Source organism: Gasterosteus aculeatus, chromosome 10 (assembly GCF_964276395.1).
Source record: "Gasterosteus aculeatus chromosome 10, fGasAcu3.hap1.1, whole genome shotgun sequence".
NCBI lineage: Eukaryota > Metazoa > Chordata > Actinopteri > Perciformes > Gasterosteidae > Gasterosteus > Gasterosteus aculeatus.
Window position 1 is genome coordinate 3,554,225 of NC_135697.1, and position 25,686 is coordinate 3,579,910.

Sequence of the window (25,686 nt, forward strand, 5' to 3'; positions counted from 1 at the left end):
CGCATTGTTAAGAGGAGGAACGCTCAAAGAGAAGGAGCAGACAGAAAGCTGCTCCGTCCCAGTCGCTCCCTCGTTGACACAGTAATTCTCTGTGAGATCACCGTTGGAAAGTTTAAATAATCTGACTACATCACCTCCCACTCCTGTGACTCTTTATTCCATGGCAACCCTCCACCCATTCCCCCACCCCCCAACCCCCACCACACACACACACACCCTGAACTCCCTCGTCTTTCTAAGCATCGGCATGACATCATCCCTCTAGATTGGGAATGGGGTCTGATGGGGGAGGGGCGAGGAGAAGCGGGGGCCTGGTCCGTTTAGGAGCCAGACAGACATGTTTAGGTTTGAAAATGAGCCCGAGCTGGATCGGTTACAGAAGAAGACAGAGGGGGGCAGAAGGTAGAGGGAGGTGGAAACAAAGCAGGACCGGGGGGAGGGCTTCAGAGAGGAGACGACCAAAGAAATATTCACAGCTTTCTTTTTGGGGGGGGGGGGGGGGTAGAGGCAAATATGCGCTCCGATGGAAGCCGTCCATGTGTCTCTGAGCGACCTGCGGTCTTGTGAATCTTAATATTCTCAACAGTCCATGTCCATTAATATCCCTCTAAAGCCCCACATGGTGACGGAGCTCGTCCCCGTGTTCTACACACCCCGCAGACAGCAGCTATGCAACGTTCTACTCCTCACACGGGCCGTGAGCTGCTCACTTCACAGCCATGATGCAGGACGATGGGATTATCACCTAGATGTCATCTTCTCTGGGCCTTCTTTTCCCTCTTTAAATGGATTTTCTAAATCATGCATGGAAATGAAACTAAACAGAAGGGATGTCCTGAATGGTTAAAGGTTTTTAAGTCTGCTACTTCTGCATAGTTCACAGTGAGGCAGAATATATATGTTGATAGGCTCGTTGACCCGTTTGACCCAAACATTTAATCCCATTCAAAGCTTATTGAAAAAAGATAATTAGAAAAAAAAATATTATTAGTTGCCGTTTTCACTGCGGTCAAAAGCAATTACTGATTTAATTACACAAATAGAATCAATCACTTTATTCAAATAAGATGACTTTTTATTTTAGGTTATGACTTCATAAAATATGACCTCAAAAGCAGCTTTGGTAATAAAGAAATTCCGTTGTCGAAAAGGAATCCTTCAAGTAATTATTTGTTACTTAAAATACTGCACATTAAGTCGATGGACTGCATGTATTTATTATTTTGAATAATTGATTCTTACAAACTGTTCTAGACACAAGTTATATCCCCTTTTATCTCTCTTTATGCATTCAGGTTTCACTAGTAAGTTTATTTATTTAATTTTCCAAAAACTGTTCCTGTAAAAATCCCCGCAGGGATCAGAAAGGAGACCGGCACAATTGTTCTCCAAGAAGTGTTTTGTACGGGAAGACAAAGCAACGAACTATATTATTAATGCACACTTCTTGAAGCCGATTGTTGGCACACCTGTAAACCTGCTTCATTCCTTTCACAACAACACGGAGCGGCTTCATTCTCATGGTGAGAGCCGACTCTCTTTGGATCAAATGTAGCCTGGTCAGCTTCTCACAGCGCTCTTTCTCTCTCCCTCTTTCACCACCTCTTTATCTGCCCCGTCTGTTTGTTCTCTGACACACATTAACTCGGCCTGCTTTCATTAAGGCTCCGAGGGGGGGGGGGCAGAACCAGATGACTGCGACGAAGAAGAAACAAGCAGACGCAGAGGGGTGAGTAGGTCAGCAAAGAGATGTAAATAATCCAAATAATCAAACCAAGACGAGGGAAAGAGGATAAGAACGAAGACAACCTTGAGAAAAAAGGTCCCACGGACCGGAGACAAGTAGGTTCTTTGATCCACCCACACGTCTTCGTCCACAGCCGAGCCGATCGCTGTCCGTGAACGAGCAGGAATCCCGCCTCATTTCCCAAATGCATGTAAACTATTGGCTCTCCTGTCGCGCGACTCAACGATCCCTTCAAAGAAAACACATGACCTTCTGGCGTGCGAGGGGATTTCAGAGACACTAGCATGCCCTTCTAAAGTGGACAGGATGTTACATCATGGCAGGAAAGATGTGCTTCATTAACTTGATGACAGTAGTCAAGACTGAAGGAGAGGTCTGTGCCCATAAAGTGAGGAATGAAACACAATGGAGGTGCCAGCAAAGCGCATTCCTGAGGTCAGCTACGATGGAGAGGAAGTCCTCTTTGACGCACCACCACCACCGCTGAAATACCACAGGAGGGGAATCAAACCAACATGGATCCTCCTCCATTCCTGCACAAGACCTGCGTTTATACCGGTCACTCAGAAAATATCACAGGTGTCCTATTTGTGATCCAGCAGCGTGATTGTGTGTGAGTCCATAAACACACACACACACACACACACACACACACACACACCTACCTCTAAATACAGACAGATTCCAGACAGCAGCACATGGCTGTATGTACTGATGGCTGCATGTAATTTGGTTTCTCACAGGTCACGTAATGAAGTGGATATCATGGCTGCCTCGGCCAATGAGAATACACGTGTCCTCACACTCACAACTCACACGTGTGCTGCAGAACATGCCACATTAGGAAAGAAGGGTTCAGTGATCCTCCTCAACGCACAGATATCCTTTTCCCTTCACACACCTCCACCACATTCACACAGGTGTAAATAAGCAGGCCGGCCTACCTTGAACTCCTGCAGCTGCTGTTTGATCGTCTCCACCTCCGTGCCGACCATGCCCTGAGCGTTCAGCCCGTCCTCGGCCCTTCCCAGCAGGCCTTGCAGCAGGGCCACCAGCCTGTAGAACTCTCGGACCCTCTCAGCCGCGTCCTCGATCTGGTCTAACCTGGCCTGGCCGCGCTCGCTCAGCTGGAGAACAGAGTACATAATGAAGGAACTCTAAATAAATAGTTATACGTCGCATAGATGGAGCTGAACAATTCCACCGCCATCATCATCATCATCAACCTCCTCCCTCACCTTGCCCGCCTGGCGGCTCAGAGCCTCCGACTCCCTCCTGAGAGCCAGGAGGTCGGGGGAGGAGCCTTCCCGCCGCAGCATGGTGGTGCACTCCGTCGTGTGACCCTCCAGCTCCGCCCTGAGGTCGGACAGACGCAGCAGGAAGCCCTTCAGGGAGTCGGCCTGAGAGGCGAGGGAGTCGGCGTCGCGTCCGACGGGGCTGAAGGAGTCCAGCTCGTCGTCGAGGTCGGCGATGCGCGAGAAGACGTCGCGCACGTTGGACTGGACCTCGCCGACGCCCTGCAAGCGGGATTCGAGGGAGGAGCAGCACTGCTCAATCTGACGGAGGAAGGAGAGGTAGAGGGGTGAGTGCACCATTTAAAAAAGTAACCTCTGCCCTGCAGCTGAGCGGTAGGATTAAAATCCCCCAAAAATAATGGAAGGTGGTTGTGTGATGGCTGGAACCTTAAATGGAAGATTTGGGAGCTGGATTGCAGAAAGTCAAAGCTACGGGTGCTGAATTGACAAAGCTGTGTTGAACGTCGACAATGACCATATACGGCGACTAACTCAAATGGCCAAACTCTTCTGGCGGTTGTTCTGCGTTCAATCAGCTCAACACAATTGTCTGCTACGCGCCCAAACAACACGTGCCCCGATAGCCTCAAGCCTTTACTAGAAAAAAACAAAAGAAGTATCCGCTTGAGGTCTCTTCTCATGACCAATACCCACACGGTCTGGTACACCAGAAAGAATATTTAGGATGTCAAATGCACTTTGCCAAATACACCAGGATGTCCTGGCAGCAGCAGAGTTGAGCCAACCACCAGGTTAGCTTCAGTACACTGCTTCACTGACCAGACGCCAACAGCATTTTTTGTTCTCAGTCTCATTTAGCCCCTTTTTAAACTCTTTAAAGGCTTCAAAAAGTGGGTTACTTTACATTAGAGAACATATTCAATGTTGAATGTCCTGTGTTAACAGGCAGAACCATCAATCATCAACCCAAAACCACCCTTGAGGGATCTGGAAGTGCAACAAAAAGCATTTCATTCTCATCCCTTTATCTGAGCAGGACTGGCCGAGGTTCACGTCGTAGTTTGTATTGTATTTGTATCGAATGCACACTGCATGCACCAGTACCCACGTTGTAAGCGCCGGCGCCGGCCTCTCTACCATTAAAGAGCAGAATGCTCCTCACCTTGTCAGTCACGTCATCGTACTCTTTCTCCGTGCCTCTGGCCTGCTCCTGAAGCCTCTGCGCCCCGTCGCTGCTGCCTCCCAGTGTCTGGGGCGCGTCCTGTACCAGCCCCTGGGCCAGGTCTCTGAGGTAGACCACCTGAGGCTTCAGGGACCTCAGACCCTCCTGCTGACTCCTCAGCCGCTCCAGGCTCTTCGAGCTGCAGGCCTGGATGGGAGAGAGGCAAAGCGGACTTGCAAACGACTTCCCTTTGAAAGCACAATCAAAGAGACACGAGGACACCACTGAACAGCACCTGTGGTCCCAGGGCCTCCTGGACTTCAATCTGGTGCTTGGCGGCCTCCAGCCTCCTCTCTGCAGCCTGCCGGCCCTCTTCAAACTCCTTCAGGCGGCCGGCCAGCTCCTCCAGCTGGGAGGTGCGGTTGTGGAGCCTGACGGCCAGTCCGTCCACCCTGCCGTTCAGCTGGGCCTTCTCATCACGTACCTGCAGCAACCCGGTGAGGTTTCCTTCATTAAGGACTTTTAAAGTACCAATACTGGTTGAAAAGTTTAGACCATAATAATTCCCCAAAAATATTCAAATTCGAATTCAAAGGCTAAAATCTGTGTACCTCTTCCTCCCCGATGCAGCATTGTTCCAGCAGCTGATCTGCTGCAGTGTTGAAGGCCTCAAGAAGAGGTTGTCTCCTCTCGAGGTCCAGTGCCAAGCCCCGGGCCTTCTGCAAGGCTTCGTCCAGCGCCGCAGAGTCCAGCGCCGGCTGGATCTCCCCGTCTCGCTGGTCGCACTCGGCCAACCACGGCATCAGCTCGGCCCGGTGCTGCTGGTAGGCCTCCGCTCTGCCCAGCGCGTTCTTCAGCCTGGCCTCTCGCTCCGACATTCCCTGGTTCAACCCTTCCCAGTCCCGCTTCAAGGACGCAAGGCGGGACTGCAGGGCGGACCGCTCGTCTCCGCCCGCGGGCAGCGTGGCGAGCAGCGACGCCCCCTCGGCCTGAATCAGCTCGTAGGAGCCTCGCTGGCTGGCGACCGCTCGCTGGAGCTCGTCCGTGTGCGCCAGCAGGGAGTGGACGGCCGCCGGCTGACAGGGCAGCGGGTCGGCGGGGGACTCGCCGGGATCGGCCCGCTTGTCGAGCCACGAGCGCAACTCCTCAAACATCTGCTGGAACTGCTGGGTGGACGACAGGGCGGCCTGCAGCTGAGACAGGCCGTCGGCTGGAGGAGAGGAAATAAAAACGCTGCACGACTAATTCAAACAAACAGCATTTAGGGAGTTTTTGTAGTATTTATTTTAGCGGATTTGCTGCTTGTTTAATTTCAATCCAAACAATATTCCCGTTCCAGCTAAAGACGGATTACGGTTGAAATGCAATATTGTTTGACTGTCAAACTGTGACTGATGAATTCATCAAACAGAACCAACACTAATATAAATCCAGCAGGACTGGACTGGGACTAGAAAGAAAAAAGACAAACAAACCTGCGCGCTCCTCCAAGTTCTTCAGCGGCCCGCTGACGCTCTCCAAGCGCTTACTCAGCTCTTCCTTCAGGTACGGCTCGGCCACGATGGCGCTCAGCTCGCCGCACAGCCGCTCAGCCTCGGCCAGCTCCGTGCGACGTCTCTCCAGCTCCGAGCGGATCTCTCCGGTTTCCTGCAGGCGGCGTTTCAGCGCCTCGGGCTGGGCGCTCAGCGAGGCCTGACCGTCCAGCCTCTCGGCCAGAGCAGAAACGCTGGAGGAGAGCTCTCGGAGCAAGTCCTGGGCGGGAGGAGGGGGGTTAGGAGACGGCGCGGCCTAACGCGACAGCATTCAACCAATCCAGGCGAGACGCACCTGGTACCGCCCGCTGGTCCCCTGGGCCTGGTCAATGTGCTTCGATCTCTGGGTCAGTCGGTTTGTAAGGTCCTCCCACTGCTGTGTGATGGAGCCCAGCTCAGACCGCACCTCCGCCAGGTCCTCGGGGTCCTGAGCAGAGTCGCCAGTCTGGGAGAGGATCCCCTCGGCGGACTGGGTCAGCTGGTCGAACTGTGGCCGCCTGGTCTCGAACTCACGCAGCATGAACTTGGAGAGAGGGGGTTATGTGGTTAATCAGGAACTTAAATAGCGGGTTTCGGGAAAAATGGAATTGCATTGACAAAAGAAGTGCGTCGCTCACACCAAACAGATTTTTGGCGTTGCATTACTTGTGGGATCATTTGGATTCATAACATATTTAGCTGTATGTAGCCCAAATAAATCTGTTTTGAGCTGTATTTCCAATAAATGGATGGAAGGGACACTGAAACAACCACATAATGTTTGTCCCTCCCAAAGAAAACTAGCGAACTACTTTTAAAACACTCGATTCGATTGGCCTCGCTAACATTGTAGCAGCTCAACACTCAAAATATGGTTTATGCACATATGTTTATACACATCATTTCGTGTGGTGACAGCATCAAGCTAATATTACTGCATTGATTTTGTGTGTAGTTTAGGGGTGCAATACACAGCCAAATGGAATATTGGATTGTGATTTGGAATTTGAATTGTACCATGTCCAGTCCTTCTTAAGAATGTGAAGCATTAAAATATATTCTTATCCTCATAATCAGCTTGCCTCCATAACTTAACTGCAGTCTCAAGTGTCAAAACAACAGAAATGTATTAGCGGAAAGCGTTAATATGTGTATTTATAGTGCAAGAAATGATTAAAACACTGGTTGTTTTGATGGTTCCTTGTTTTTAATGCATTTCTGCTGACGGTGGCGTTTCTGGACCTTCTCCGCTCACATACCTGCGCTTGTTGCCTCTGCGTGTTGAGCATGTTGGGGTCGATGCTCAGCGGCCCCAGCACGCTCATCATCAGCTCCTTCTCCCTCAGCCACGGGCCCAGCTGAGCCGCCGCCGAGGCAAAGCTGCCCAGCCTGTCGGCACACGCCTCCAGCTCCGTCTGCCTCTCGGCCGCGGCCTGATTGGCCGTCTGCCAGCGGGAGTCTGAGGGAACATCACCAATAGAGGCGAGGAAGCAGTTTTTGGTCATCATCAAACATTGTTGCATGTTCTCCTTTGCTTTTTAAGTGGTCCACCACTAAAAGGTGCAATGTGTTAGACTCGTCCCCTGTGATACCACTTGTACCTGCAGAGGCGATAGTGAGTCACTGCAGTGTCCCGTCAGTCCTCGTCCACATGCTGCTCCTAGAGCTCTTCTACCCCACTGAAGGTAATTCATATATAAATGACAACCTAAACAAAAGTGTGACTGTGTGGACAGCGCAGTAGAGGTGAAATGCTGCGAGGCATTCGTTTGGAGCACGTGGCCAAGTACAACACACCGGAGAAAAAAAAACAGTGATAATGATGAAACCAAACCTAACAAACATTCTTCATCCTTTGACTCTCTTCTTACTCCTCCCCGCTGCCGGTTTCTCCCCGAATCACGTTCTGAGCGTCTGTGTGTGTATTCAGTCTAAAAATGCCTTATAAGATATGGGACATGAAGGCCGCGCTCTTAAATATTTCTGTCTTGGTTACATCATAGGAGGCCCTGGTAAAAATATCAAGTATGCGAGAGAACAAACAGCTCCGACAGGAACACATCCCACGCTCTCTCTGGAGAGCGCCATCGCTTAGAAAAAATGATGCAGTGCCGATGGGTTTTTAACGGTTTTCAATAAAACGCCAGTTACCACGCTTAATCTCGTTTCTAATACCCCCCCACCTCCTCCTCCTCCTCCTCACGCTTTTTCTTTTGCTACTTCAGTTTTATTACTCATTCTTGTTGACTGACATGATGAGGTTGACATTTTCAATACTGATACTGACTGAACGAAGGGTTTTAACTGGTTCGTGTTCCAGAATAATATACTTTGACCACAACAGGATTGTCACCTGTGTGACCGCACAGTATTTTCATAACCCCTCAGCGAGGTATTCCTTGTCGGATCACTTAACTACTAGTGTTTGGTATCTGCATGATCGGAGACCGAGCTGTAATCTATCCAGCCTATTGCCAATGGTTGTCGCACAATCCTGCCATGTCATTCCTTCTTTTTGTTGTCTGCAGTACCCACCAATCTCTTGCAGCTGCTGCCTCCAGGTGTCTGCCTCAGGAGAGTCAGGATTGTCAGCGATCAGCTTCCTCAGCGTGCTCTTCAGCGCCTCCACCTTCCCAGAGTGCTCGGCCAGCTGTGAAAGCAGGGCCTTGAGGAGAAAGCGAGAAGGACGCTGATATGAACATAAACCAACCTAAATAATTGGCTGTAATCCAGAATTTACATCACATACTCAAAGTCCAGCCAGTGACATTTCTTGGGAAGCACTTTGGGAAAAGGTTTCAAATGCGTGATTAAAAGGTTTGGCGATGTTGGGGAAACCTGTGATTAGTTTATGGCCAAATTAGCACAAGGCCCCTGCACCTGTTTGATTTTACATACGTATCCTATCACAGGAAAAACATCCCGTGTGTTTCTGATGGGTCCATGAAATGGAGCATTCAGGGTAGGCCTTTCCAAAACAGATGTTTTTTTTGAGGCGTTGATTGCAGCGCCACCATGTGGCCACATAGAGTCTTCCCTATTGTCCTGTTACTGGGCTTCACGTTCCAAGTTTCCAGCTCACTGGAATTTGAGCTACAGAACCCAATCAAGGTTTGAGCAATAATAGCAGCGGACATGCGAGTGTCTAAGTGGGTCCCATAAAAACTGAAAGGGGGTGGAGAGGTGGCCAGTGCTCATGTAGGAAAAGGGTCACATGGCCTCTAGATGGGCCCGGTCCAGTACCTTGTTCTCCTCGGCCTGGGCGCGTACCGCCTCGGGCTTGGAGGGGGAGGCGGCCTGCCCCTGCGTCAGGCTGTGCTCCCTGTCTGTCAGCCAGGTCTTGAGCTCGTCGGCGCCCTGACTGGCCTTCTGCCGCTGCTCCAGCGAGGTCGTCTGGCGACCGAGGCGCTCCTTCAGCTCCCCGCCCAGCGTCTCGTATCGACCGTTCACATCGGACACAGCGAGCTGCAGCTCCGTCAGGTCTGAGGGCGCAGGAGGAGAGAGGAGAAACACTGATGGGTGTATTGCAAAATGGAGGAAAGATTAAAAAAAGAAAAGTAAAACGTCAAAGTCAATAGAAGTTTAAACTAGTAAAGACAGATGTTTTGCACAGACAGAGCTGACAGAGACGGGACAGTGTCAGATACTGCAGTGAGACAGCGCAGTGATCCCTCACAGTGACCTGGAGAATGATCCACAGAGGCTCCTTCTCAGGAGCTAATGAGAAAGTAGAGATGGAGACAGCTGGAGGCAGAGCTCACCTTTGCAGGTGTGAATGCCATTGACACTGCTGGGACCTGACGAGCCATTGATGTGAGGAGCACCTGGGAGGAAGACACACACACACACACACCAGACTGAGACAGTGGCACCACACAACACACACACACACACACACACACACACACAAAGCAGGGCCAAAGGAAGACGCAATGCAACTTGTGCTACAACGTCTTAGGGACTTAATAGGCGAAACATTTTAAATAAAAAAAATTGAATAAAACGGAATGACCAAGTCAGGAGTCACCTTAAATTGGGAGAAAAGAAACTCAGTGATTGAGATGGTAAATTTACTAAATGAGGTGAAAAATAATGTACAATAAATGTAAGAAAATTTACTTTTTTTTCTCAGAAATCGTATCCGTTTACATAACTTTTAACGACAATTTCTCTAATGTGCCGACGGACAACAGCACCAGGAAGCTGTCTACTCACAAATGCATCAGAGCGCACACAGCTCAGCGGGACAACGTGGCACAAAAAAAAGCCACGACAGCTCGATAGGCATGAGGGATGGATACGCAGTCTTTATACAACAGACAATTTATGAATGGACACCCATAGTCTTTACGCTAACAGTTTATGGATGCATCACAAAGGGGCGTTAGTGCTTGATCGATCAACTTGCTTAACCTGAACTACAATTTCAGCCAATGCAAAGGTTTCCTCTCTGATCCAACCCTGACAAAGAATAAAAAGCACCTTTACCGTTTATAGTAAAATTATATTTCTTACTGCCTGCCACCAGAAAACCTGTCAAAACTGTTTTGAGTTTTCTGTGTTGCTTGCGTGTCAAACCTTATAACAACTACTTCATGACTTGATCCACTTGCCCACAACATCTTTGAACCTCACCTCAAATCACTTCAAAAAAGGATGCAAGTTGTTTACAGCGAGGACAGATGTGTTCTGCTCAGTCTCTTACCCGCTTTGGTCTGAGGCGCTGTGACGTCGATGATGAGGGACTCCAGCTCTGAGCCCGTCTTATTCAGCTCCTGGACCCTTGATCTCTGAGACTCCCAGTCATTCATCAGGTCCTGCATGTATAGAAACTGCTGAGTTGTGGAGCTCCGAGAGCACATTTTACTGGTGCAAGGTTCTAGGGTCAAGACGCACCGTGAGCTGCTGGACTCTCCTCTGCAGGCCCTCCGTGTTGAGGTTGGCCTCTTTGGAGGGGAGCTGGTCCTGCGCCGTCTGAAGCCACCTGGACAGCGAGCCGGAGAGGCCGCGGAACTGCAACAGCTGCTGCTCGCAGGCCTGGATCGCAGCGAACCTGCGCGGGGACAGCGGAGGAGGAGGATGGCGTGAGGAAGAGTCGACGAAGGACGGGCGTGGTGAGGGAGAGGAGGAGGTGCATGGGGGGGATATATTGTTTAACAAGCGATTGTGTCTGGTCATGAACTGCAGAGCTCCGGATGCGCTGTGGATAGAATTCTGTGGTATAACGTGACGTTGGGCACATGTCCTTTTGTTTTACCAATCACCAATACACCTCTGTCTCCACACATATAGATTTACCTACAGACAAAAGGTTTAACTACACGAGCAACATGTGATCGACCCCCTTCCTCAGACACAAACTCCTCCCTGCACAAACGAATGCTTTTATCTGCTGTTAAAGATATTACGATATTGCAGAATAGAATTTTTGTTGATATAAAATGGCATTGATCTGATTAGTATTGTTGGATAGTTTTATGAACTCGGCTCGGATACGTCCTCCGTCTGGCTCGAGGTGAATCATTATCATGCTCCTATTTTGTCTCCTCCTCGGGAGTCAAGGCCGGGAGGCGTCCATTTATAGTGCGAACAATGAGCCGCATCTAACCCCCCCCCCCCACACCCGCCCGTCCGCCTGCCGTCCGGCTCACACACACACACACAAACACACTATACAGCAGCCAACTGCTGTGGAGCATCGGTCAGCACAGCAAATAATCCTCTACATCATGTACATATTCAAACATGCCCATCAAACCACTGCCATTTAGCAAACAACTGGCTCACCAAAGTCAAGTATGAATCTGCATCAGACTGCTGGTATTTATAACCCCCCCCCCCCTCTGAAGGGCCTCAAGTGAGGCTGCTCCCTGATACCACGTCAAACAGGGTCGGCATAGCAACTGGTGCTCCAGAAAGGCCACACATTTAGAAAAGACCTTTTGGAAATGCCAGCGGCTCGGTCTGTTCTACAGAGCGGGTAAAAGCAGTCTCATTATATCGATTCAAAACGTTGATTTCTATCCGAGTCAAACTGGAAGTAACCCACTTCACGTTTCAACATCAAAAGCCAAAGTTACGTATGAAACCCCGATCCTCAGTAAGGATGAAATTGAACTACACAACTAAACAATTAGTATTCTAGCAGCTTTGTGTTTGGTGCCCCCCTGTGTCTGCTATGGTACACTGGCAAATCTATGAAAAGGTTATTAAAAAGCTTCAGCCTGAATTATCATTCCCATTATTGCAATTATTATTAAAAATAATAACATAATATGATACTAAGGCCAAGCAACCAGCACATTGATTTGTGTCCATGTTTTAGTGTGAAACGGGACCAAAAAAGGACAAAACGGTACTCAGCAAAGTTATGAAAATTAAAAACTTAAAATCTCTCTTGTGCAATTAATATTGTCACCTTTTGTTGACATTGGCTTCCAGCTGGGTGAACTCATCAGACACGCCCTTGACGTTATCCAGTAAGGTTCGAGTGTTGTTGAAAGCTTTCGATTGGCTGAGCTCGGTGCCGAGGTTGCAGAAGGACTTGAGCTGACCGGCTTCCTGCTCCAGCTCGGACCGGACCTCCTGCGAAAAGGACCAAAGGTTTGAACGGGCCGACGGTACAAGTAGCCCACTGATGCCCTGATCCAGAGGTCTTAGGACCTTGAAATTGTTCAACTCACGTGAGACTGTACTGCAGATCAGTGGTTCTCAACTGGTCTGTCTGCTGGTCCCACCATCACAACTTAAGTCGCAAATTGAGCGAGAGGGCCAATCTAAGGTCATGCTCAATGTCCCGTGTGTGGTCCAGTGTAAATCTTTTAGAAATAGTTATTTAATAAATAATCATAATTATAAAATAATAATAAACTGAATTTTATATTGTCCTAAAAACCCTGAAACACAAAACCCTGCATCCACACTGTAAACGAATCACCCGAACCCCCGACGAAGACCCTCAACCCACTGAAAGCGGGACCCCACCAGTTGAGAACCACCGCTGTAGAGGACACCCCTGCTGACCTCTATGGTCTGTCTGTAGTCGTCCACGCTGCGGTCCGGCTGGCCCGCCGGGCTCAGAGCCTTGTGGCGGCTCTGGGTGAAGGCCCGGAGGTCGATCCCCAGCCGCTCGTAGCCCTCCAGCCTGGGCAGCAGCCCTCTGAGCTCAGCTTCCCTCTCGGCCTGGGTAGCCTGTGCCGCGGCGTAGCGCTCGGTCAGATCATCCAGAGCGCCCTGGAGGCCCGAGGCCGTGGAGGCGTCAGAGCTCTGGAGGAGTTTGGAAATGGACTCTCGCGTGGCCTCCACGCTGCCCTGTCGGGACAGCAGCTCCTGGCGAAGTTTCTGGGGAAAGGTGAGGAGACGGGGAATGAAACCTCCGGTAAATGTCTTGATTCCGAGAGGTGACCTGCAGCGTTGCCTCTGGTTCACTCCTACCTGGTTCTGTGTCAGGGCGTCTTGCACGGCCTGTGCGGTGGGTTCGACCGGCGCGGGATTCAGAACCAGTTTCTCCAGCCAGCTCAGCAGACCCTTCAGGCCCTCCTGGACGCTGACGGACTGAGCCACAGCCGTCTGCAGCTGCTCGGCCCGTTCTGATACCGACGCAGAGAGGGAGCCGAACCTCTTCTCTAAACCATCTGAAAAGGAGAACGGAGGAGGGCAAAACCAAATGTTACTTCTTCGTCCCTCCTTCAAATTGAATCCTATTCAAAGGCAGTCGTCTGGGGATAAGACCGATGGGGGTGGGGGGGTGGGGGGGGTATCTCACCTGCAGCACAGAGGATGTCAACAGCTTTCAGGGAAGGAGACTCGTCTGTGCTGACCAGATCTCTTCCCGCTCTCTTCACCTTCTCCAGCTGCACCGAGCGCTCAGCCAGCTCATCCTGCAGCAGCTGAGGACGGGTGACACATTCCACAGGAAATGAAAGACCAGCCTTTAACACAGCGTTAAACTTGACGCATTATTCAGTATTCAGTTTTTCCCATCCTCTCAAAACCTTCCTTCCCTCAGCCTGTGTTTGCGCTGCGATCGTGTGTGTCTTTACCTGCACTTGTCGTAGTGTGTCCTGCAGGTTCTGGGGGTCTGTCTCCCCGCTGGGCTTGGCTTTGCTTTGGTTCTGTTCCTGAGCGCTCAGCCAAGAGTGGACGGAAACAACCTCATCCTGGTACTGCTGGTACCGCTCCAACAGGCCGGACAAACGCCCCCCCAACTCTGTGGACTGCACGCACCCACAGTTTCAATGTGTGTGCATTCAAGAAGGACATGCCAGAAGTAAAGAATCCCTCACCTTGGTGTGTAGGGTTGTGTATCTGTGGTTGGCGTCCTGCAGCTTGTCAGTTACCAGCAGCTTGGTGCTGTCCAGGGCCGGGTCCGAACTGCCCACTTGCTCCAGAGCTCCTTGTAGGGAGTCCAGAACCTTCTGACCCGAGATGGAAACAAAGCGCAGGTCCGCCTTGTGGCAAATCACATCCTCCGCCAGCTGGAAGTACAGACATGTTTACAGGTCAGTTGGGGAAAAAAGAAATGACTGTTGATGGAAAGTATTACCGCTACAAAATGTCTGGGAAAAGATATAAAACACAGCACCCAGCTCTTCTATCACCGTTGTATGTAAATGTATGTTATGTTAGTAACACGTGTACCTTTCTGTGCTCCTCCAGTCTGCCCTTCAGTCCTTGTGCATCGGTTTCTCCTTCCGCCAGGGAAAGTAGCTCCTGTTCATTTTGTTCCAGCCAGGCACCTAAACTTCCATGTTCTTGGAGAAACTTCATCAGCTCATCCTTCAGAGCCTCAGACTTCCTGAGGCGGTCCTAGAGGAAATAGTCACAAGAGGAGGAGTCAGGCAGCCATAAGAAAACACCAAGCATGCACCACTGGTGTCCAATAGGTTGCAATGACATGAAGCTCCATATGTCACAGATCAGCACATAAAGCAGGTCAGGAGACCTTGGACTTAACATCTGTATGTATTTTGAGTACCTGGCAGCTCTGCAGCCGGTCCTGGTGCTGGGCCTGCAGCTGGTCCAGGGCGGCCCGGAGACGCTGCTTCTCTTCAGGAGGCACCGCGGAGTCCGGCTGGTCCAGAAGGGAGCGGGTCGACTGTGCGATCTGATGCAGCTGGGCCTGCTGAGACTGGAGCTGCTGAAGCTCCGCCTGGAATGGAGGGCAGGGACGTTGTAACGTTTTTAGGCATTTTAAAGTCAGAAATGTGCTATGCGCACAAGTGGAGGTCCCAAACCTGAAGCGCCTCTGTGTGTGACATCAAGGCGCCCTCCGGTTGAGAGAACGGCGCCGCAGTGACATCTTGGGTCACTCCGGATCCAACTCCTGTCCCGCCTGGTTGGTTGATGGAGGACAGGTCCTTCAGCAGAGTGTCTATCTGGCCCTTGGTCTCCTGGAGGTCCTCTACAGCCTTTGCCTGGAGGGAAGGGGAGAAAAGGGGGGGAGTGAGACCAAAACAAGCTACGCATAAACAATAAAAAGTCTCTGAACAGACAGCTGCTCACCCTTTGCGTGTTCTGCTGTACGGTGGTATTGATGGCCGTGTCCACCTCGGACAGCGTCGCGGTGGCTGAATCCTTCAGGGCGCTGTACTGCTCCTTTAGCCTGGTCAACGCACCCTGGAGGCTGTGCCGCTCCTCTGGGCTCAGATTCTCTCCCCGGTCCGCCAGGAGCTCCTCCACAGAGCGGATGGTCTCGCTGATGCCCTCCTCTTTGGTCTGAAGGTCCTTCTGAGCTTCCTGGGTAATGAGGCAAAATGTATTTGTTCAAAAAAGTTAACTGAGAAGGCAGATACATGCAGTTGCAACTGTGCAAAGTAATTTAGCTCTTTAAATGTTCTACGTTTGCTACCTTTAGTTTTTTTTGCTTCTCCTGCAAGGTGTTCACGTCACATGACTCCGCTCCAGCTTTCTGACTGGCCAGTAGGCTGGCAGCTCCAGCTAACCACACGGTGAGGCCTTCTAGCTTCTGGGAGCATTCAGCTTTCTGCTGTTGAACCACCTGAGGGAAGTGAGCGAGTAGAGCAGAGATCCACAGAGAGAGAACGTGTGAGGAAAACAGTTGCTGACATTAGTCCATCACAAGCCCTTAAACAAGCTCTGCTCTAAACCAGCATTTCCTTTTACGTTTCCCCCTGAAGTGGATTATTGTGTAGTGCACACTTAGCCAAGCTTTGAGCAGTTTGTGTCCAGAGTTCACGCTCACACACATACACACAAAGCATCTTCAACGACAGCAACGACAACAAACGACACAGAGAAATCAAACAAATACACGTTTATTGGCCGTGTTTCCTCTCTCCTCTCTTCATTCGAGTGAGACAAGAGGAAAAACTGTTAAGCGCCGTAGCCAGCAAGGCCTTTTCTGCTATCAGATCTCTGGCCTTTGTTACCGCCGTAACACAAGCGATTTCCTTCAGTGGCAATCTGGAACAGCAAGGCAAACAGGTTAATAAAACACACGTTATGGAGACAAGCAGAGGGGCATTAAAAGCCCTGGTAGGATCCAGGGTGGTGACACTGTCTACGTCATATGGCCAAGCTTTTGCAACACGAGCAGCACTAGAATGTTGAGACTAGATTTGAGGTGATGTATGATGGGAGTGCATGTTAAGTAGAGGTTAGCTTGTTTACATCAGGCGTTTATGGTTCCTAGAGTGAAATGAGTTTGATATGTTTTAATAGAATGTGAGTACAGTGCTCTTGAGTAAGAAAGCAGGGCAATAGCTTACAGCATGACATATGAAGCTCTGACATATAGTCTAGTCAACCTAACTGAATATAAGCGGGAAACCGTGCCGGCTTTCAAGCCAATCCCACCCCGTCTTTTTCCAAACCTCTCTCTCCCTTGCTCTCCGCCCTTCTCTCTCCTTCTCCTCTTCCTTGACTCTCTCCCTGCGCTGCCGCTCCTCCTCCCTCGCCCTCTGGGCGGACAGGGCGTCGGCCCAGGCCTGGGCTTGTCCGGACGCCAGGTGGAAGGCACTCTGGAGCTGCTGGAGCTGCCCCAGGAGCTGGCGGCTCTGCTCGGGGGCCATGTCCTGGGCTCGCTCCGAGATGAACACCTGGACGTCGAAGGCCGCGCCGTTGACCTCACCGGAGCGAGCCGTCAGGGCGGACTGGAGCTCCTGAAAGGCCAGAGGATGGAAAGCGGTAGATGCGTTATTCCTCCATTGCCCTGCGGGTGGCGCAGAGAGGAGAACACAGTCTCCGAAGGTACCACAGCATCCACGGACAACTCGCCTTGCAGAGATTCAGCTGCTGTGTGAGCTGATCACAATGGTCGTCTTTCTCTGCCTCCTCCATTTTTTCCATTCCTCCATTCATCTGAGCCTCTGTCTCCCGCAACCAGGAGAGCAGACTCTCCACCTGTCCTCCCAGCGACTTCAGCTCAGCTGTTACTGCCTCCTAAGAGAAACAGCACAACGATTCGAATCAAAAGGGGAGGCGGAAAACGAGGAATTCTTCTGAACCAAAAAACTTAATTGACAATCATGGTTCCAAGCGACCGCTGCAAACAAATGGTCACATAGTTTTCCTGCTCCTTCTACCTTATAGGAGTCCCTATGGTCTCGTAGACTTTGCAGAATGCCCTGAGAAAGAGCCGTGGCAGCCTCGTAGCCTCGAGCCAAGCTCCGCCCGTCCTTCTCCACGGCCAATAGGAGCTGCGGAGGAACGTCTTTGGGGTGGGGCTTCAACAGCTCCTCTGCGGCCTCCACTTCCTCGGTGACCACGGGCTGCAAGTCACGCAGTTCCAGGTCCAGAGTCTGCGAGACAGATTAGGAAACAAAAGTTTTCTTAATGCGCTGGTAAGAGACTAATCCACTAATCGGCTTTCTTTTGGTCTCAATCTGGGAACCAAATACACGACTGAAACTGAGAAGTAACACACAGGTACATTCACGTTGGCTGGCGTTACGTAAGTATAAGAGCATATCTCAATCAGGTAAATCCACCTAATCTTCACCTCAGTCTGTCTGATGATGTCATCCAGGGCGATGAGGCTGCGGCCCATGGACTGCTGATGCTGCTGTTTGAGTTGGACCTCAACGTGTCTGACCATAGAGAGCAGGGCCACGAGTCGCTGGTCGCGCTCCAAGCACTCCTGACGCAGCAGGGACGACTTTGGGAAGAACAAAGATGATAAAACATAATGACACTGGTGAATAAATGTAGGCAGAGGATATGTCGATACATGTTTGACTAAAGATCGGCCACTTCTTACCTTGCCGGTCGAGGCGGTCCTCTCTTGGTTTGACACAGATTCTCGACTCTCTCTCACATCGTCTTCTCCCTCCCCCCAACTCTCGGAGGCTGTATCAGACTCAGGGACTCCAGGCGAGTCAGACTCGGTTAAAGAGTCTTCCGAGAGCGACGGCGCTGATTTCGCAGACTCAAGGTGCTGCTGCTGGTCTTTTGATTGGGAAACACTGGAGCAATCCGGTTCAGCGAGTCGGGGCCTTTTCTTCTTCCTACCCTTCCCTGCCGTTTTATCTGCTTGCGTGCCGGTAGGAATTGATTGAGCTGTGGGTTGGATGTCCGGTTTGCAGGCGACAGCCTTATGAGAAAAGTCAGTCGGTGATTCTTCTTTCCTGACAGACGTACCGGCTGCCAGTTGGACGCGTCCCTCAGTGTGAGAATGGGGTTCATCTGATTGACGTAAATGTGGTAGACTTTGTTGGCCGCTCTCATCTACATCAACATTAATTAGAAAGGTCTCTCCTTCAACAACTGAAGGTCTCTCGATGTCTCTGGCTGGCTGTTTGTCCGTCTCCTGCACCTTAGGGGAAGTTGGGTTTTCCAAACCTGGTTTAGCCATTGCAGCTTTTGTGTCAGAATCCACTTTCTCCGTCGTTAACTCCTCTGTATGAGGTTGGGTTTTGTCGGCCACTTTTAGACTCTTACCCTTGTTCTTCTTTCTTTGCCTACTTTGGTCGCTTTCTTTAGGCTGGCCTGATGGAGCCATTCCAACGGCTTCTTTTCCAAAGCTTCTGTCCTTCTCGTTTGAAGCCACCTGGCTCTCCATGTCCTCCTTGAAGGCCTCACCTACTTTAACGCCTCCGAAAGTCATTTTGTCTTCCTTACACTCTTCAGGTGACCCACTTGGTCTCTTTACATTACCATCATAACTCCCCCCCCCATCAGCCTCAGCTAGCAGAGGTTGTGTCCTTGCAGTCTTGCCTCGCCTCTCCTTCCCCACCTCCTTGCGCAGTGCTTGCAGCTCCTCGGCAGCCTGCTTCTCACTCACACCTTTTTCAAACACCTTTTTAAGAATACTCTCTCTGGCTTTCAGTATCAGGGCGGCTTTCTCGTCGTTTGGTAGAGCAGATTTTAGAGGGAATTCTTGCTCCTCCCTTTCTGTTAGCGCCTGACTGCATTCCTGTTGTTTTGGTCGCTGAGCCTCTTCGACTTTCTCCTTCTGCTCCTGTTCCATCTCCTCTCTTTTATCACCAAATTCTGTGTCCTTCAAGGCAATTTTTATTACATCTTTCTCTGGCTCAATTACATCTTTCTCTGTCAATTCAAAGGATGCTGGAACTGCTTCGTGTCCCTGTTTTACTAAATTATGTTGAGCCTCATCTTCTCGGTCATTCTCTGCCTCACTTTCTCTGAGATGAACCTGGGATTCCTGTGGTTTCTCCTGTGATGTACTTACATTGATGGCTTCAGGCTGCCCTTCAATATTTGCATCAGCCTGATCAATTTGCGATGGTTTCATCTCTGCAAGGTGCTTTTCCCTCTCTGGCCCTTTTTGTTTTCCGTTCTTTTTATTCTTCCTTTTCTTCTTACTTTTGCTTTCTGTCTCCTTGGATGGAGAAGTCAACAAGTGGTCTGACTGCTCCGCGTCTTTGCTAGGCTTTGTCTCAATCTTTACAGGCTCATCTCCCTCCATTCTATTGCCCTTCTTGTCTTCAATATCATCACTCTGTGTTGCCAGGTCACTCTTTTCATAATCCTCTTCAATGCCAGCTTTTCTTTCTCTGTCATCACTCAACTCTGTCTCCACAAAACCTGCCTGGTTTCCATCTCCAGAATCATACTGAACCACTGACTTACTCTCATCACTCGCTCTAAACTCCTTTTCCCCAACCTCAACAGGTTCCTCACCCAACTTTAAAGCTGCAGCTTCTATTCTAACCTCTCCCTGTAAATCTGTGTCTACATGACCAACATATGTCTGAATGGATTCCCCAAGAACACCTCTGAAAAGGTTCCCGTTTCTTTCGTTTTCAGTCTCACTCACGGCCACTTGCACTCTCTCATCGGGCTTTTGCTTAAGGGGAGGTTCTGACTTGCGGATGTTAGTCTGTGGAACAATCTGTTCAATAGCTTCTTGAACTCTTTTCTCAACATTAGTAACAAATTCACACAAGAGGTCCAGGGATTGGTCACGCTCAACTGCAGGCTTATCCTCCACTGACACAATTGTTTCCTCTTTTGTAGTCGGTATTATAGCTATCAATGTCTTTCCTTCACCCAATGTAATTGCTAAACCTTCCTTTGAAAGTGGAGTTCTTGTGAGTATCTCAGAGTTTACGTCTGACCGGTTTGCTGGACTGTCCGGGCTCCACACTGACATTTTAACAGCCGGGCCGTATGTGCCAATCGCTGAGGCAACAGCGCCACATTCACCCCCCTCAAATTCCAAAGAAGCCAATTTCTCCTGAATCTCTGAAGCTACGTCCCTGGAGATCAGCTTTTTTGCAACGGCATCCTCGAGATTAGAGACTCGTTGTCCAGTGGCGGGATCAACTAAGCCTCCTTTCAACAACTGGTTGGTGGATATCACCCTGGCCATGTTGTCTTCAACTAACCCTCTCTCACAGGCTTCGGGTAGCGGGAGCCTTTCTCCAGTACTGATGTCAATGATCCCTCCACTGTCTGCCTGGCTTTGGAGCAGCCTCAATGCTGGAACTGGGTCTACTTGCTTTGATGCAATTGCCTCGGGAAGGGTCAAGAGGTTTCTTGTCTGACCATCTCGAACACCTCTGAAGGGTTTCACCTCCAAGAAGCGTTTGCCTGTTCCAATATCTATCTTTCCCCGGTTTACAAGATCAGAGTAAGGCACAATGCGTGCACTTTCAGGGTCAAGCACTCCTCTTACAGTTGAAGACGCCATGGCGTCTCTGGCAATATTCTCATCCAGAAGACGCCTAGCAACCGCCTCTGTTAAGGTCAGTTTACTGCCAGAGTCGGGGTCTAAAATAGCTCCTGTCGAAGCCTGGAAAACAACAGCTTTTGGATGAGATGAAGAGCTGATTTTTCCTTGGTAAACCCACTCTAGTTCTTCCAGCCCGGGCGCAATGGATCGATCCACCAGTCCTCTATCTACAGCATCAGGAACAGACAGCCTCATCCCTGAGGCGTGGTGTATTATACCACCCTCAGCCACTTGTCTAGCCAACACTTGATAGGCCTCTTCAGATCTAATTAACCCTTTCTGAATAGCTTCCTCCAGAGGAACTGGAGACTTGGACTCTGGGTCAATAAACCCATCCATCTGTAGCTGTAAACTGGCTTTAGTGAGGGCTGTTGCTAAATCAGTGTTCTTACCTTTGTATGCCTTCTCTAGCGCCACCAATTCTTCTCTTTGATCCTCCTCAATTAGTCCCAGGGTGGCTGCAAGTGTGACAGAGACTTTCTCATCCCTACCTAGGTCAACAATGCCCCCAGAAGCCACCTGGGCTTCCAGAAGTCGAGCAGCGGTGTCTGGGTCAATCAACCCTGCCTGAGCAGCCTGTCTTACCCCGCAGATCTGCTTTTTCTCTGCATCTACAACCCCTGCAAGCATTTTATCTGCCTTTAGAACACTCCACATTAGCTCTTCATCAAGCCCAACATCCTCCATGCTAAGTGACTCCCCGCTCCTTGCATCCAGGAAACCCCCAAACAGACCAGTCTGAGCCATCAATTTAACTGCGGTGTGGCCAGGAATGACTCCTTGGGCCACTGCCTCATCTGGGAGCAACTTTTCCCCTTCCTCGGTCATCAGACCTCCTCGTTGGAGCTCTCGGACTAACTTTGCCAATTCAGTATCCTCCCCTTTCTTTTCCACTCCTGAATCACAGATATCCGTGTGAAGGCTTGCATGCTCGGAGTCAGTCTCCGTATTAAGCATTTGTTGTTTGGTTTGTTTGTTTGATTTAACATCTTCAGTTACATTTGCTCCCAGTGCTTTGGACTTGGGAGTTTTTGTTTCTTCTGATGTGATTGTACTAATAGCCCCCTCCTGGCCGCCATCAGGCCTTGGTTTGAATTTAGTTGCCACCACCTCATTTGGCCCTTCAAGATTTTTAGCTTTTTCTTTAACATCTTTAGCCACAGTACTTTCATTGATAGCTTCAAAGGCTAAATCCCTATCTGTAGTTACTGATGATTGCACCACTTTCTTCTCACTTTCTCTGTCATACCTTTCTCCTAGACTACCTGTACTATTCCTCTGCTCTTTACTTGGCGTGATGTCTGAACTTTCTTTTTCAACCATAGTTTGTGTTTCACTAATTGCTATGTCTGCCAGACTAAACTCTCCCACCCTTCGAAGCCGTTCATCTTTGGTTAAACTGCTTTCTGGCTCAATTTGACTTTTAGAGGCTTTAGCAATCCGTTCAGTAGCTTTGACCAACTCCACCAACTCAGAGTCGAGCAGCACTAATCTTTTTCCAGAATGAGCATCCACATAGCTGTGAGTCATGAGGTGAAAGAGCAGCTTGTCTTTTGCTTGCTCTTCTGGGTCCATCCCATATGTTGGTGTTGCATCGCAAACAAGGCCTGCAGGAGACGATGAATGCAATGGAGAGGATGGAGGTGGAGAAGAGCTGGCTGAACCCCAGCTTAAGCGGTTTGGAGATGGAGTCACTGACTGGTTGATGCTGGAAAGAACATCTGGGATGTGAGTGCTCTTGAGAAAACTGACAACACTGGGCTCAAGGGCCTCTTCAGCAGCCTGGTTTAGGGGCAGCACCTGGAGGGTCTCCGGGTTATACAAAGCCTCAATGACATGTCGCTGCCTCAGAGTGTTCTTTGAAAGCTCCCCTGAGATCGATCCCTGTTGAAGAGCCTCGGCAAAGGGCAGGAGTTCTCCAGATTCAGGCCACAGTAACCCCATGAACGCCCCGAGAGACTCAAGGACCAACAGAGCCAAACGAGGAGAGAGAAGATCCCTGCGTATACTCTCTTCCAAATCCAGGCGTTCTCCACTGACGGGGTCCAGAATTCCTCCATCTTGCAGCTGTCGGGCTAACATGGCACAGGCCAGATCCTGGTCCATAAGCCCATGACGAACCGCCTCATGGACGGTCAGTCGGTGGCCAGACCGTGGGTCAGCAATACCACCAGCAAAGAGCTGAGCTTCCAGGAGTCGTACAGTCACTTTCCGATCAATCAGACCTTCCTGGATCGCGCGGAAAATGCCAACTTTTCTTCCAGACTGGAGGCAGACAGTCCCCCCAGGTTGCTGTTTGACAGGGAGGAGGAGGAGACCGGAGTCATTGTCGAGGACGCAGCGCTCCAGTAGCCCATGCAGGTTTAGTGTTTCTGCTGTGTTCGGATCAATCAGCTCTTTTTGTTGTTGTCTCGACTGGAGTTTGGTGAAGGCGCCGGGAGACAAAAGTCTCTTGTCATCTGCTTGCTCCAAACTCATAATTCTTCCCTTTGAGCTCCTCAGGCCTCCAGTGTGCATCTGGAGTTCTAAAATGCGAAGTCCCACCTCCTCTCGGATGAGCCCCGACTCCATTGCTGCAGTTACTGGCAACACGTTTTGCTGTTGGTCATCTGTACACTTGGTATTTTCCACCAAAAGCCAGGCTCTCTCTAGCTCAGAAAGGCACTGTCCAGTGTGTGCGTCAATAAGGCCTTCAGCTAGACCTTGTTCCAGGGACAGACTGAGAGTGGAGTCAGGCTGGAGGAGACCACCCATAATGAGCTGGGCCTCCAGCAGCACATGGCAGGTGTCCTGGTCAATAAGACCACGTTGGGCTGCTTTAAACACTGGGAATGTTTCCACTGTTCCCAGGTCAATTACTCCAGCAATGGCAGTTTGGTTCTACAAAAACAAAGAAAACAAAATTTCAGATGACATTTTTTCAACAACCTAATAGTGGTATGACACTTCAAATCAAATCCCATCAAATAATGATACTATTATACTATACCATCATACTATGTATACTATTATAGCATTTCATGCAGAATCAGATGGTAGAATTAGAAAAAAAGGAAAACCCAAAACCAGTTGCCATAAAAACAAAGGATAAAAAACTCATAATTAAATATAACAACTTTCAACTTTTTTTCCTGTCAAACACTTACTACTGCAGTTCTAAAACAAGCACTAAGCATGCAAAAAGCAACTAGAAAGAAACAAAATAGAGGAAAAGCCAAAAGAAAACAAAACAAAGCCACACAAACTCAGAGGAAGAGGTGGATAGAATATCTAGTTGAGAGAAAAGAGAAAGCGAGCACACTTACCGTACGGGCTCGTCCCACTAAGGGACTTATGGCTCGGAAGAGCGAGGCGCAACAGGTGAGAAGCTGGTTGTTAGCATTCAGCATGCCACTCTTAATTGTGACTCCATCACTGCACTGACACTAAATGCTCCTGCTGACCTTACTTTAGGTCAGAAAAATAACTGGAAGGTTTGCGTGGCGCTTCAGTTGCACGACTACCACGATGAACTGCAGATTTTTAGCGTGTTGACATAAGATTGTTATACTCGTTATCGTTGGCAAAGCACTAGCAGTATTGTCTTGCGAGACGCGATACGGTTCACACTGTGCAAACTGAGCAGTAACCTCATCTGACTATTTGGTTTGTTTACAAATGTCCTGCTTTATTTTCCGTTCCCCATTCGGATCCTTGGCCCAGAGTTCGGTTGTCACCTCTGGTTGCTGTTAGTGGTTTTCAAGCAAAATGCTGGTTTAAAGTTTCACACATTAATGGTATGCATTAGAACAGACAACAACTGTCATTCACACACTCTGGTGATCTGGACCCAACATGCTCAAATGGTGAAGTGTTTATGCATAGCTGGCTTCTGGTGCACTTACACGTATAACCCCTAAAAATAACTTCTTTTTTTTAAACGTCTATACTTGAATGAGTATTTCTTTTTAGACACATAAAAGTCCCCTTTGAAAACATAGAACATTCACAGAAGAATCAGCCGTGAGGTGCAGCTGTCAAGACAAGAATTATCATCACGGATTGCTTTGAAAACCCTAGAGATCTCACACATTTAGTACATTTCTTTGATGGACGTACCATATTGTATGTGGCAGAAGAGCAATGACAAAATGAGAGCTGACAGCTCATGAAGAAATGGACTATTGTACACATACGGTAAACTTATGTGTATACAGAGTACAAACTATCTAAACGTGACGTGTTTACTTTATGTTGTTGCATTCTTTTACAACTACATAAAGAAACATGATACTATTCTGTAGCTACAGATGATTAGGATGGGAAGGTGAATCTATTCCGTAAATGATTTGTTTCTAACGATGGCGGAGCGCTACAGATTCCAGATAACTGCTAGCATGACTGGTGCGGCACCACTGAGGCCGTGTATTAGCAGTTCAGCAGATGCGTTTTCTGATGATGATGATGACAGCGATGGTGATGATGAAAACAACTATGAAATGAGTGCAGGCTTTTAGTGGGTGGAACACTCCATGCTACGGCCCGGTTCAGACAGTGTCATGCAGTGAATTCTTCTGGTCCCATATTGCTTTCTTTTTTTACAGTACAAAAAAATGTAGTTATTTTCGGATCATCTGGATACACGTCTGAACAGGGTCTGTGATGTTTTGTTTGTTAAACACTTATCAATAGAGTTGATGTGGGTCAAAAGTCTGTGAATACACATCATGCTGTACAACGCGCTCACACACACACACACACACACACACACTCAGCTCGCAAGCGTTTTCGGCAATGTCACAAATACATTCTGACAAGCTTACTAAACCTGAAACTAGATCTTTGTCACACATCGTCTCTACTCCCTTTTCCTT

The 25,686-nt window shown here is 49.4% G+C and overlaps 1 protein-coding gene across 1 annotated transcript in view; it reads right to left on the bottom strand.

Moving 5' to 3' along the window:
* Positions 1-25,686, bottom strand: part of macf1a (microtubule actin crosslinking factor 1a) — a 156,067-nt gene that overhangs the window by 42,733 nt on the left and 87,648 nt on the right. The window contains 29 exon segments of the mRNA XM_078080751.1: positions 2,692-2,874; positions 2,986-3,303; positions 4,166-4,372; positions 4,461-4,649; positions 4,777-5,375; positions 5,641-5,917; positions 5,993-6,220; positions 6,936-7,135; positions 8,212-8,341; positions 8,920-9,158; positions 9,438-9,500; positions 10,382-10,493; positions 10,573-10,729; positions 12,095-12,261; positions 12,700-13,017; positions 13,111-13,310; positions 13,442-13,565; positions 13,719-13,892; positions 13,962-14,153; positions 14,317-14,484; positions 14,654-14,827; positions 14,913-15,092; positions 15,181-15,414; positions 15,527-15,676; positions 16,512-16,799; positions 16,915-17,079; positions 17,223-17,438; positions 17,639-17,794; positions 17,897-23,713. Of these exon segments, the coding sequence (XP_077936877.1) occupies positions 2,692-2,874; positions 2,986-3,303; positions 4,166-4,372; positions 4,461-4,649; positions 4,777-5,375; positions 5,641-5,917; positions 5,993-6,220; positions 6,936-7,135; positions 8,212-8,341; positions 8,920-9,158; positions 9,438-9,500; positions 10,382-10,493; positions 10,573-10,729; positions 12,095-12,261; positions 12,700-13,017; positions 13,111-13,310; positions 13,442-13,565; positions 13,719-13,892; positions 13,962-14,153; positions 14,317-14,484; positions 14,654-14,827; positions 14,913-15,092; positions 15,181-15,414; positions 15,527-15,676; positions 16,512-16,799; positions 16,915-17,079; positions 17,223-17,438; positions 17,639-17,794; positions 17,897-23,713 (11,625 nt within the window).